At 35.4% G+C, this 15,075-nt stretch overlaps 1 protein-coding gene across 1 annotated transcript in view; it reads right to left on the reverse strand.

The window, feature by feature from the left end:
• Positions 1-8,381: 8,381 nt before the first annotated feature.
• VTA1 (vesicle trafficking 1) overlaps positions 8,382-15,075 on the reverse strand; it is a 28,325-nt gene continuing 21,631 nt past the window's right edge. The window contains exons 7-8 of the mRNA XM_010707260.4: positions 14,756-14,836; positions 8,382-8,545 (exon numbers count right to left, since the gene is read on the reverse strand). Coding sequence (XP_010705562.2) covers positions 8,400-8,545; positions 14,756-14,836 — 227 coding nt within the window. The 3' untranslated portion in view covers positions 8,382-8,399. The remainder of the gene's footprint in view (positions 8,546-14,755; positions 14,837-15,075) is intronic.

Here is a 15,075-nt window from a genome sequence, read left to right on the forward strand (position 1 = left end):
GGAGACGCCAATCATTACCAACCTCCACCTGGACATGAACCATTAATCATCACCCTCTGTCTGCGGCCTTTCAACCAATTTCTTAACCATCGAGTGGTCCACCCATCACATCCCTCCAATTTGAGATAAGGATTTGATGGGGGACCATGTCAAAGGCCTTGCTTAAGTCCAGGTAAATGACATCGGCCGCCTTCTGTTTGTCCACCCATGCTGTCACTCCATCATAAAAGGCCACCAGATTGGTCAGGCATGACCTTCCCCTGGTGAAGCCGTGCTGGCTGTCTTGGATCACATGCTCATTCCTCATGTGATCAAGCATGTAGTCCAGGATGATCTGTTCCATGATCTTCCCAGGCACAGAGGTGAGTCTCACCAGCCTGTAGTTTCCCAGATCCTCCTTGCTCCATTTCTTGTAAATGGGAGTAACATGACCCTTTCTCCAGTCATCTGGGACCTTACCTGACAGCCATGACTTTCCAATTATGATGGAGAGCAGCTCGGCAACCACATCAGCCAGCTCCTTCAGAACCCTGGGACGCACGCCATCCGTCCCCATAGACTTGTACACATTCAGTCGCATGAGGCAGTCTTGGACTTGCTTTGCCCTTACAGTGAGGGGGGATTTACTGCCCAGGTCCCCAACTAGAGGTTTAGGGATGCAGGGTTCAGGGATGTGAGAAATATTAGAATCCTGGCCCCCAGTGAAGACCGAAGCAAAGAACTCATTCAGTACCTCAGCCTTCTCTTCATCTGTTGAAGCCAGTTCTCCTTTCACATTTACCAGAGGAGGTACGCTCATTTTGGCCTGTCTCTTTTGGCCAATGTACCTGTAGAATGTCCTTGAGAGTGAAGATAAACCCCCTAGAGACATAAATTTTCAAGAAACTATCCATATCAAAACTGAAAACTTACTGTACAGGTGCTAAACATGGTTTTTTTTAAGGGAAGATTCCTCTTTGCAAGATAAATTTTCTTCAGGAATCAAGACAGACACAGTGGATGTGAGTGGTCCTGGATATCCTCCTGGGAAGCCTAGAGAGTTGTGTGACAATAGCATTGTGGCACTAACCTATCAGAATCCTGGAAGAAGTTATTTAGCAAGTCTGGCAAATGCTGTCAAACTGATTGTCTTCTGTTATAAACAAAGACACCTAGTACTTGTTTGATTACTCTTCTTTTAAGGCTCCAGTAGACGTGGTAGCAACTGAGTTTGTTCACAAGAACAAGCTTCTTTTGCAGAACTTAGCACTTTATGTCAAAGTTTCTAGATTTGAGCTTAATACTAAGTATTTTGAACCAACTGATAGTGAGTGGCAGTCATTCAGATATTTGTTTTGAAGAGATGATGGAGGAACCTAGCAAGGTGTAGACAGATTTAAAATATTTTCCTGACAAAGTACTAGGTTCTTGCTAAAATCTCAGGAAACGACTTTAAATCAAAAGCTTGACAAAGAATTTCAGATCTTCTCAGGTCTTCTTTAGAGTGTCCTACAAATATCTTTCAAAGAGACAGCTGTTTTCAGTCTCTAAAAACATAACCTCTAGAAAACTCGGAATTCTCACACTGTTTTTCATTTCTCTTTTCTAAAGGTTTGAAAATGAAAGAGCTTTAAAGTTGGAAGGCATAAACAGATGTTTTCTCTTTGTAGCTCAAGAGACTCCACATTTTGCATAGCTGAGGACTAAAACGACAATGTGGATCAAGATCAAGAAATATCTAGTCAGGAGATAACAACTCTTGTCAGTGAGAGGGAGCAATTGCAGAAAGTCATTTCTCTTATTATTCCATCTAAGACTGGAGCTATAGAACAAATTAAAAAATAGGGGCCTGTCCCTAAAATTTGCATGGCGCAGATATTTGTGGCAGCATCTATGACTCAGGAAGGCTCATCAAAGCAGTCAGAATAGGTAAGATGATCTCAGAAAAGTTGAACTGTGATTGACAAAGAAACTGTGCAGTTAGGACTTAGATTTCAGTAGAGAGTAATCTCGATACTTGATACTCATTTCCATGGTCAGATTCTAAAGAAATTTGCAGAGCCAAGAAGTGAAGCAGTAGGAAGTTTAATATACTCTAGTGGGCTGAGGTTCTATGAGCTTAGTGATTTGATCATATATGCATGGTTCAGTAAACTCATCTACATTTACAATCATTTACAAACAGATTGCTTCCCAAAAGGTTGACTGAGCAGTATCAAATATTGCAATCACTATGAAAAGTGGCTGTAAAAAGAAACTTTCACATTTCACACTGTATCTCATATAAGCTTCAACAAGGGATCACTAGTGATTACACCAAAGAGTTTGCAGGAGAAAGCTCACAGAATCATGGAATGGTTTGGGCTCAGAAAGACCTTTAAGATCATGTAGTTCCAACTCTCCTACTCTAGGTAGAGACACTACCCAATAGATCAGGTTGCTCAAAGTCCCATCCAGCCTGGCCTTGAATGCTTCTAGGGAGGGAGCATCCACAACTTCACTGGGCAACCTCTTCAGTTTTTCACCACCCTCACAGTAAGGAATTTCTTCCAAACATCTAGTATAAGTTTACCTTTTTCCAGTTTAAAACTATTTCCCCTTATCCTATCACTACATGCCCTTAGAAAGAGTTCCTCCCTAGCTTTTCAGTAGACCACTTCAGGTACTGGAAGGCTGCTATAACATCCTCCTGGAGCATTCTTTTTTCTAGGTAGAAGAGCGCCAGCTCCCTCAGCCTGTCTTTGTAGGGGAGGTGCTTCAGCCCTCTAAACATCTTTGTGGCCCTCCTCAGGACTCACTCCAACAGCTCCATGTCCTTCCTGCATTTGGGGCCCCAGAACTGGATGCAAGAGAGTGCTTCAACTATAGTCCATTCAAAAGGCTGATGTTCTGACTTAAATAGTTCAGAGTTAACAAGAACAGAAGTTGCCCTCTTTTATATGAGCACCTCTACACGTGGTAGGGCTTTTATTTTGCAGGATTTATGCATGTTCCTGAAGATGTTGCTGAGAATAAATATTTCTTAATTAATAGGAGCTGTATTTAGATATAACTGTACCACAAAACATACAAAAAATACATCAAGAGAATACTGTACTTTTCAGCAAATCTAGTATAAACAGATTCAGTAAGATTTATCATTATTATTTTGCTTATGGTCTACATAAAATCTTAGTATTTCCAAACAGAAAAAAGCTGAGTTCTGTCTCAAAATCTGCCAATAAAAAGATTATGAGATTAAAAAACACATTGGGAGAACTAGCAGTATACCAGATTTGGCTCAATTAAAACCATTGCAATAGACCCAACTAAATTTTACTGATCAAGCAATATGCCTCTTGCTAAAGCTTTGAACTGAAACACTTATGTACATGAACACTCACCCTGCTTCAATAGAATCATTCACATGTGTGAAGTTATTCTCACAAGTTAAGAGGAGGAAAAAGGTCAGATGAGTGTAAAGTTTCTATTATGAAAGAGATGCTGAAGTGCAGTCTCATGAGCACCTATATTTGTAAAAACAAGCATGCAGATTTAATATCTATACTGAGTAAGATATTTTTCCCAAGACTGTGTTGATACACTTGATTAACTTTAGCCAAAAAGAACAAAAAAGAAATAATTGTCTTTTTTTTTTTTTTGCCTTAAACACAGCTTACAGGCTGTGTTTTTCACTAATATAAGCAAACATACACTGGGCATTAAATCCATGGGCCACAACTCAAGCAGCCAGAAAAACCTTCTCAAAAGCTCAATGACTGACAAATTGAAATTTTAACTCCAGTTTCACTTCAATCTTGTTATGCGATCTCAATTTATACATTTAACAGATATCTTAACACAAATTAATGCTTTGTCCCTAATGCTTTAAGAAAACCATTCCATAACTAGACTCAATCTATTTTCACTATACAATTTCCATTTCTTTTATCATCTCAGTATCTCTTCCTTGCTTTCTTTACTAGTTATCAGATTCCATCAACAATGATCAGAATCAAACCCAGCATTTTAAAGAAATTTACTTTCTAGACTGAAACAATTTCACCTAGTGCATCTATTCAATACGAAAATAAAACATCCTACAACATCTATTGTACAGATGGGTTAACTGAGCAAGGAAAGTTGGCTATTTCACTACCTCTTAGATGGAAGTCTCCAAACTCCAAGAGATCCATTTGTTGTGCTCTGACTGGAGATATGGCTCTGAGAAAAGTTAATTATCACTCATCCTTCCACAAATACTGTTGCCAAATATCTTCTGAAGCTCAGGAAGAAAGTACAATCCCTGTATTTTCTCTATAGCCCACATCAGTTGAAAACACAGATTTGTTAACCTTCCAAAATTACATGAGAAAATCTAAACACGCAGGCTGTCACTGATATTTAGCACAGCATCAAAGCACAACAATCTCCCCTCTAAGGGAAACCACAGAACAAAAACAAAAGTGGATAACGGGGAGAAAAAACAATAAAGAGAAAGCCCAAAATTATGAACAACATTTGAAGAACTAACACAGATCTCTTCAGGTCTCTGTTGTTCATTTTCGAAAGGGGCTACCTCAACCCTATTTTAATAATATAATAAATATGACTTATTTTAAATGAGCGCATAGGTTGTGAGGATGAAAGATCTACTACTCTCCATTTTCATCACGCTGAGTTTATTATTATTTTTTATTTTACAACTATCCTTGGTCTTTTCAATCTTACATTTTCCTCCATACTGCTGTACAAAAAATAATAGCAATAAAAAAAATTGGTTTTTTTTCTGCACTTCATCCTGTCTTCTTGTAAACTTCTGCCTTTTCCAGCTTCTATCCCATCTCTTCTAAGGTTGTAAAGAAACTTCATAGCAGTCACTGCTAATGCTCCCATGCCATGTGGCATTCTAATAATCTCTTTGATTCTTTTCTCCAATCACTTCTGTGCCCTCTCCCATTTTGCAGTGATTCCCTCCCTCACCCCATTTGCCCTTCCCTCCCACCAGCATATGCCTCCACCCTCTTTCAAATTTGTTTTCAATGCTCCTATTTAACATAATTCCTATTCTGAGGTCATTTAAAACATTATATTCAGAACCATCATTGTTACCAGACTACTACAATACTTTCACAAGCCAAAGAGAGCTCCACTGGAAATATAGGATTCTTTTCTTGTTGACAGTGAAATTTATTAAGCAAACTCGTGTCTTCTCCAATTCTCCTAAGTTCATGCTGCAGAAACTTCACTTTCAATGGATAGCTATTAAAAATTTCACCTGAAATGACTTCAACCATTTGAAAAGTATACCTCCAGTATCCTAAAATTATAAAATTTGAAAAAAATCTCAACCATTTCACAAACAGTAACCTGCTTTGCAAGACATGAATCTTGCAATACAATATAGGGACTTTTCCTGCAGAAATATACATGCACAAAGAACCACAAAAGCTGTTTAAGTAACACTGGACAGATTTACTTTCTATTTTTTAAAAAAAGGAAAAGTGGAACATCAGACAAAGCTTTTTTCTTCCTTGCTATAAACAAGATTACGATTCAGAGCTCACAATCCAGATGGGAAAGGCCAGCACACATGTAAGATTTAGTCAACGCAGAAGAAAAAAGGAGAGTAGAGCAGCAGAAATAGCATTCTCCTTTAGATACCAATGTATGCATTGGGAACTGGTTGAAGAGAAACTATGGGTTGATACTCTATCATTCAGAGTAGCCGTAAAACTTAACAGTCAACACTTAGGCAAGCTCACAAGATAATTAACAATGAGGCCATAAATTCCACTGCCTATCACTTATTCCAATTTGGAATAATTACAGGCAGTCCACCTACATTCTCCTGCCACTTTTAAATATCTACAATTTTTGAACAATTCTGCAACACGGGCTTGAAGTTTCAGGCTATCTGCCTGCCACATTTAAAAAAACCCAGAGGTGATACTTAGTGGAATAGAAATGCTATGCTATAATTTACTTTAGACATCAGTTAAGATGGTAAATACTTAGAATATGTTGCATCAAACATAAGCAGCTTCGATATGTAGCTTCAAAAAAAATTTTGGTAAGCTTCTACATTAAAAAAATAAATGGTCAGGACAAAATAATTTTATGTAAAATATAATTTAAAATGCTAATTTAAGTATTGCGGTATGAAAATCAGCATTTAGGGTGTGTTTGATCTTACTGTGTTCATATGAATTTTACATGATCAATCTTCTAACTACTACTTTATGTTCAGAAATAGTGATCTTATATTTTCTCTAGCCAGCTACTCTTTAACTTTTGTAAGAGTATTTTTATCTCCATTCCAGTCAGAGAAATATTTTGTTTTTATAGACTGAAAGTTATACATTTGTAAATGATCACTTACGGCTTTTTCATAGCTTACTTTTTTCTCTGATGATTCTCCAGTTTCGTAGAGTTTCAACATAAACATGACCAAAATAGTCTTTTTACACACTTTAATAAATGTTTCAATTTAGTTATCAGCCACCTTCATATCAATCACTATGAAAAAATTAATTTCATTGAAAAGCCTCAAATTAATACACTATTACATCAAAGCTGGTTTAGTATAAAAGTCTAAAAATTCTTTTACTATTTTATAAAAAGATACAGGAAAAATGACCTCCATTCATCAGGGCCTGGGGACTGAATCCAGTATTTGTAAATGGTGATATGATGCACAAATGAAAGCAACTTTTGATATTTCTTTTTAATAGCAATGGAATATATATGCAATGTTCCACTTCCTTCATTGAACTAAAAAGTAGCTTTTCCAATCACATTGTAACAGAATAGAAGGATTCACATGGAAGAATTCATAGAAATTCAGATTGATACTGAAGGAGCTATCGTGCATGAAACACTACACAAAACATAGGCTTATTGACTAGGTATATACAACATAATTGTCAAAAAAGTTTCAGATTTATTCTAAACATCCCAAGCCAGTTAAAATCTAATCCAAATCACTATCCAGATAGCACGCCATACCAACAAAGCCATGCCCATAGCAGAAAGCAAAACACAAGCAGTTCCAGAGGTGTTCTATCTATTATATCTTGCTTAAAGCTACATCAACGAATTTTGCACTACCCTTCTCAAACTTGCTGACAAACAGACTCAGTCTGCTCTCATAAAATGATACCATCAGCTAGGTTTTAATGCATGCTTATGCTTGATTTTATTTTCCTCAACTTTTTGCTTCTAGTTTCAGACACATTTAAGATGCTGCAAAAACAGTGCAGTTACAAATGATATGCATTCGATCCAACAGCTTGGAAAGACAGACATATCAGACAATCCAATGTTAAAAGATATTACATAAATCAGACATACTTTGTGGTGTACTCAATTCCTATGTCATGCCAGTTAAAAGACTACTTAGTCTTTCAAACTGCAAGGATGAATTCTTAACAACCAAGAGCCCTAAAATAGCAGGAGCACACTTAAAAAAGACTCAAAATTCTATTTCCAAGATATTTTAATTAGTTCCCAAGTCCAAATAGCCTCCACAACATAGCAGACAGAAAGAATATTAGCTGGGAATACAAACTTCTAGATCACTAATACCAAAGATGAACCAAATGGTTGAACTGTCCTTTGATTCAGTTTATTAAAGAGATGAAACATCTATGAAGTAAATCTCCCTAAAAGTTCACGCTGTTTAGCATCTCTGTCCCTGGTTTCAGGATCATCTCCACTAAATATTAGTACTTTCTCTTAGTTAACCACACATATACAAAATTCCCAGTGTTCATGCAAAGAATCAGTGATCAAGACTGCATGCAGCAGTCCACTCAGTTGTTGGTGGATGGGTTGGAATGCAATCAAAATTACTCTCCTTGATGTATCAAGAAATGTTTTCAGTGCATGTATTAAAATAATATACAAATAACCTCAAGTCCTGCTTAACTTTATGTCTCAGATGATACTCAAATAATTTAGGTATGGAAAAAAGTCCTTCCCATTGTGTATGTGTCAGTCTTCTTACATGCTTTCTTTTCTGGAGGAAGTCGTGAATTTTGTTACCATTTTAAAGCTATTTAAACTTCTTAAATAATTGTTTGAAAAAAATGAAAGCAGAGCCAGAATTTCAACAGAACATTGTTATGTTCAACCTTTTTGCAGATTTGAGATTTCCCATACTGATAATCTAAATATTGAAATATTGAAACATGAATTCTACTGCTTCAGCAGTGTTCACAGTACATTCTTTAGTATTTTGCTTACATCAAACAACTGCATTCATATGCTCCTAGCTCCACTGTTTTAAAAATGAAGCGTCCTACTGACACTGAAAGAGTGATTTCATTATCATAGGTGATGAGATGGTGAGCTTCTGTATATTTCCACTCCCCTAACTGGTACAGTAATAAGTTGTTAGTTCTTTAGGCAAACGACATGAATCTGTTGGATTAAAGGCTTTATTCTTTGCCCGTGATCAGTAACTTGAGAGCCTTCTGGAGATTCTGCACAGCAGTGCTCACATCTTCATACTGTAAAGCACTGCCAGCATATTTGCAGTATTTTTGAGCTCTGGCAAAGTCCTCTGGAGTCAAACGAACTTCCCCTGCAAAAACATAATTATAACATTATTATGTTTTACTTACATTTGCAGTAATATTAAAAAAAAGCAGGATGATACTTGTAATATTATGAACATCACTTCTTTGCTGCTGATATTTTAAGAAATCAGAGACCCTTTCAAAACATTGTTCTTTTATATAATCCAGTGCCTTCCAGAAGTAAGTCAATACCTTTGAGAAAGATTCGTTCTCTAGCTAAAGTAGCAAAAAAAGAACATTTTAACAATAAGATATCTGTAATCATATAACCACCTGCAAGAAACAAGGAAAGTTTTTTTTGTGCTACGATATAATTAGTTTGCTCTCTTCTTCAGAAATAATACAACCTTAGTTAGAAACTGTTCCCTCTACACTGGAATAGATTTTCAATATGTTCTCATTGAGATGTTTTTTGCACATATTATATTTCTGTTTTACCCAAGTAATGTTCATGTTACAATTTTAGGTAAGTTAACTAGAAACAGCATTGATCCTACTACATTTCCCAATTTTTTTTTTAATACTGGAAAAAAATATTCTCATGACGAAGTATAAAACAATTAAGTGTCATTAGAATACTTCATTGACATAATTACAACACATGCATTCACTAAAAACAATAGTAGGGACTTATAAAATATTTACTTCAGAACAACTTAACTTGTAAAAGATTTGATTTTAATGAGCACACTTAAATAATAACATGCAATACTATAAACTAATAGCTCTTTATTTAATAGATTTTCAACACAGCATTTAATTATCAATAAAAAGATGCCACGGATTGAGAAGAAATGTACTTTCAAATGTACCACAGGATTTGGTATAAAATTAGTTAAAGAAAGGGCTAGTTCTGTAAGTATAGCTTTTTCATCTTAAGCAAGGACATGAATATACTACAGTGCATTTTATAAGGTACAATCATAGTTAGCCAGATTTTTTCTTTCAAGATAAAACTCTTGTTAGAAATACTGTGAGAACATTTACTGAAGTATCTAAGTTCTTATCAGGAAATGTTTTTATATTTGCTTTTCCCTTTCCCAATCTTACTATTCAAAGACAGCTTTTGAACAAATAAAAGGGAAAAATTCGGGAATATTAAAAACTAGACTGTTTGCTGCTTTTTAAAACAACCATACCCTAGTAAATAGCAGGACGCTAAGTGTTTTCAAGATTAATTTTATCTTTTTCTTTTCTTTTTTTTAATGCACACTAGAAAATCATTTATTTTCCCTTCAATAAATAAATCTGACCACAAAATAACTTCTGAGCATTGCGGCACATGACAGCTCAGTGGGCTCGTTTTCACTGCAATGTATATTAGTTTACTGCCAAATAAGTGAAACCACATTAAAATCTCTTAAAATACACAAACATGGGTAAATATGTGTGAGGGAATGCATAAATATGAGCACAACTTAGGTTATTTTGTAACTTAAATAAAGTCACAGACTAAAAGCAGCTGGGGTCAATCTGTGACCACATTACTGAACATCTTTAAGAAATCTGAAAGACCAAGTTCCTCTCAAAGTGGCTTTATGCTGTGATGCCAAAAGAAACTACAAAATCATTCTTTAAAACCAGGCCAAGGCATCAGTCCACTATTCAACTAATTTATTGGAAGGAAGCCTAAATTCACCAGTCTAATCTTATTTTTGCAGTACGAGCTCTACTAATGTTTTGCTGGCATAACGATTTATTTATTATGAAATCTACTTCAAATGCTATTATGACATAACTTGAGTGAAAAAAATTAACTTCAAATTTATAAACCAAAGTTTACACAAAGTGTTGATCTTTTGACGTGTTCAGTGGCCTCAGCTCCTATTGAAGTCAGCACCTCGCAATGGACAGGTAGAACAGAAATCAAACAGCTGCTTTCTAAAATTTTCAAAATAATGCAAAATTTAACTACAATATCTGTACTAAAATTGAAAGTATCACCTCAAAAGTTAGTAAATAACTTTGGTTCATACATTGTTTAAGAGCTTTGCAGAAAAGGAACAACATCCTGGGGGTCTCAGCGGCCATAAGGAACACATGCCAGAAACATGATCTTGCAAAGAAGGCTGGCTAATGGTATCTTTATCTGCACTGGGAGAAGCATTGTCAGCTGATCAAAGGAAGTAATTCTTTCCATCTACTTAATACTGGTGAGGCTACATCCTCAATTCTGCCCAATTCTGAATTCTCCAGCACAAAGTGAGACATGGAGCTAATGGAGAATACAATGAAGGGCCATGAAGCTGATAATGAGACTGGAGCATCTTTCATATGAGGAAAAGCCGAGAGAGATGGGACTCTTCAACCCAGGGAAGAAAAAGTTCAGAGGGATCTTATCAGTACAGATAAATAAATGAAGGGCATCAGTAAGGAAGACAGAGTCCATAGGCTCTTCTGGTGGTATTCAGTGACTAGAGCAGAGACGACAGGCACAAACTAAAACACAGAAAGTTCCAATGTGCATCTTAGGGAACACATTTTTGATTGTGAGAGTGGCCATGACTGCCATAGGTTGTCCAGAAAGACTGTGGAGTCTCCCTACTTGGGGATCTTTAAAAGCCACCTGGATATGATCCCGAGCAATGTGCTGTAGGTGGCTCCGCTTGAGCAGGGGGGTGGGACCAGATGGACCTAGAATTCCCTTCCAACCTCAATCGATCTGTGAGATGGGAAAAAGTATACTGCACTCATCCTGAAACTCCCATTTGAAATCATTAGTAATCACACTTAATTCCAACCTGACAGACAAATGGAATCCATAACTAATGTTAAAAACCATTACTGTTTTAGTTTAATAGAAACTCAAAGTAAAAACAAAAAGTCAATTTTACTGGGTATGCTGAAAATTATGTTGAGAAAGAAAGCACCTTTATATTAACGTATTTTATATGATGTATCTGCATCTCCCTGATATCCTTTCCTATTCATTCTATTTTCCATTTCATGAAATTGTCCAAATACAAGGCAGTTGGTTAAAGAATATTTTAATAATATCAGTGTAAATTGGTATGTAAATATAGTGATGGCAAATATAATTAATGTTTATCAAAATCTGATGCTCTTTTTTTTCCTATTAAAGCAAGTAAGACATTCAAGATAATTCCTCAAAGAATTTTTCCGAAGATCATGAAAACACATAAAATGTGTTTATTACTTCTACTCTGCATGGAAAAGCAAACATTATTATAAATGCAACCAGAATGGACAAATGGTTTCTCTATACTATGCCACCTGTGGAAGGAAGCATACACTAATGTAAGAACACCTTATAAAAACCTCTGTGTAGTACAATTATGAATGAATTTAGTGTTAGCAAAATCTAGAGTTAACAAATTTTTAAAATGAATTAGACCAGAGAATTTCATGAGCATATAATACAAAGTTCTATATAGCTCTGCATTTTGTTAGCAGACATAGTATGCTCTGCTTGAACTGAAGAAGCTTTGATATTTTCAAAAGCCAGTGTAAAACTCTAAGATCTGCTCTCATAAGACAAGGCTCTTATTGCAGGATTTGTGCTAACTAAAATCAAAGGAATATTCTAACTAAATTTTCTTTTGATAAATATTCCAGTCTTCTCCACATAAGCATTAATCAGATTGCTTTTCCCATGTTATGGGTTAGAAAGAAAATATATAATTTATTTTAAAAATATACATTTGATCTTCCTACCACAGAGTCTTCCAGGAGTATGTGGAATATCCTGTTTGGCTACGTCTATACTAGTACATTAAACAGTGCCAGGGAATGTGTCTCAGCACTTGAACTTGACTCTGCACTGTTGAACTGCTGGAACAGATTGCTGTTTGGTTTTGGCCTATGACAATTATCACTTTCCCAAACAGTTCCTGGGCAAGATTCATGGTTAGAACATGCTAAAGACCATTCAATATTGGCAGCCTTGATTAACTACCTTGTTTAGAAGGTTTAAAAGTCTAATCGTATGGATGTGAGCTGTTCTGTGCCATCTGCTCTCAATGTCAAATATTTTCAGGCATGTTTAATTTATACAGATATTTATACAGAAGTTTTGTCTAAATCCTGGAGCAAATCATTGCATTCTACTAGCTGTATGGATCAGCTGGAGAGAAACAGTTTTCTCCCCTTCTCTCCCTAAGGCAACTTCAGTTCCATAGGAACAGTGCTTATCAAGGCATAACCTCAATATGCTGCCAAGACAGCTATAATATATCTTGCAATTCAGGAACTGGAAAGGGTTCCCAGTTTAGCAAGTCTGTTGTGAAATACTGACATTTCCTAATCTACATACAGGAGAAGGAACAGGCTATAATGGAGCACAGTATTTTGGGTATAAAAGGAGATCCTTAGCAGTAGGTGGAGAATGACAATGCTGTTCTTACTATCTGAAGGAAGTATGTTTTGGGAATCATCAGGCATGTGTGGCAGGATGGAGACAGGCAAGGAACCATGCCTTCCATTGCTCTCAAGATGCTTAATTCTATGCAGGCAAACAGAATTGTTACAATATAAAATGTACATACCTTCTCAAGCTCCTGCACAACTGACAGCTTATTTTCTAAGCTTTCACATCCATGGTTTTGCATGAGCCTTATCACTTCCCACAAGGGTATATGTTTCCGAAACATTCTCATAAGTATCTAACATCTTATGCTGTTACAAGATCCAAACTTGTAGTGATACAACAAGAGATGTACAGAGGAGGAATGTAGGCATGCAAATACTCATACTAGATCAATTTAAAGATTCATCGCTATGCTTAGGAAGGATATTAATATCCTAATTACAGTAGAACAGTTATAAATTATCAGAAGCACAGAGTATCTTAATTCACTCAATTCATTTTCATTTTTATTTATATGTTTATTGAATCAAGTTATTACAGGCTAGAGGGAACAATGTACTGATACACTATCCAGACACCAAATAATTTAACTTCTAATACTTAAAGATTTAAAATTTAATTCAAAATTGACATTTTTGTCATTTAGAATTAAATATTCAAACCAATAAACAACTATGACCAGAATTTTTATAGTAGTTTATCAAAAAAACCTTTTAGAATAACCGTCTAGATTATCACGATCAGTTGATTAAGTATGAAAGCTTTGCTGCCAAACTTGCTTTTTAACTAGCAGTTCTTATGCTAAATATTAAATAAAATCTTTAGCTGTTTTCATTAAGTAGCGACCAAAACTCCCGCCACAACCCCAAAACTGCAAAGCCATCACCAAGATTAAATGGTTCAGTGATTGGTTAGAAGTTCTCAATAAAGTGAGCTAACTGTAACAAGAGACATTAATATGCCAGACAGAAACAATAAGATGTACCTTTCATTATTCAAGAGAACGCTAAAAGCAAATCTGAATATAAAGACAATTATTGTCATTTTTCTTCTTAAGGTACCTTTGACAAAAATAGCTCCTTAATATATTAGGTCTTCACATCCTTAAGCATTCTTATGACAAATGACTGAACTCAAGTTAAACAATGAATTCCTACTGTAGCATTCCACTGATTAAAATGCTTTTTCAGTGGAGCTGCCATTTTTAAAGACAGAAGTAAAATTCACACAATATAGGTTAGTAGTGTCTCTACATCAAAGAGAAATTACATCTAAAGGATAAAAACCTTGATTCAATGATAAATCAAAATAAGATCATCAGCAATGCTTCACTGTACTATTTTGTTTAATATAAAGTTTACTTATAATCAACATGCGCTGCTGGTACAGAACACAGCAAGTACATTGCAATAAAAACCACCACTGGAATGTTTCTCTTGATTATTCATTGAAATGAACAAATAATTTACAAATTAACCCTGAAGAAGTAATTTTAAGGAAAGAGAATGTGTACTAATTACCAAAAATAGAATTTAGAAAGGTTATCAGGAATACAGACTTTGTTGAGTACACCAAACCTTATCTGAGAAACAACAATGGAGAAAGCTAACACAATGCCAGCTTATTGGCTTGAAAAGTAAAAAAAAAAAAAAAAAAAAAAAAAAGTTAAAAAAATCTGATAACATTATCAGAAAAATACAATATTTAGATGATATCCATTCTTTTTAACATTTATGAACTGTTAGCATTCTGGTAATGGTGACTTTATTTCTCAAACTTCTTGTAAGCGTTGCAAATAATTAAACTATGAGGAAGCTGTAGGAGGCAGGGAGAGGCACAAACCACACAGCACATTCATGTGTGGACAATACAAATGCCACCATCTTACCTGCAGACTGAGCACTGTAAAGGGAAGGATCTACTGGAGGAATATTTTGAGGAGAAGGTTGAATGGTATTAGTCGTCACTCCTGTAAATCAATGCAGACAATTGGAACAGGGTTACTTCTGTTTATAGACTTTAGTAGTACACCAAGAAAGTATGAAAATAAGAAAGGTAAACACAATTATTCAATAATTTTTAACTTAAGCAGTAGATGGCTTCTAATGTCTTAAAGTTTGTAGCAAATAATCTTAAAACACTGCTGACTAGGAATGTTTTATAAAACAACATGAAGAATTTACAGGCTCTCACTCATGTTATCAGTAC

Source organism: Meleagris gallopavo, chromosome 2 (assembly GCF_905368555.1).
Source record: "Meleagris gallopavo chromosome 2, MGAL_WU_HG_1.1, whole genome shotgun sequence".
NCBI lineage: Eukaryota > Metazoa > Chordata > Aves > Galliformes > Phasianidae > Meleagris > Meleagris gallopavo.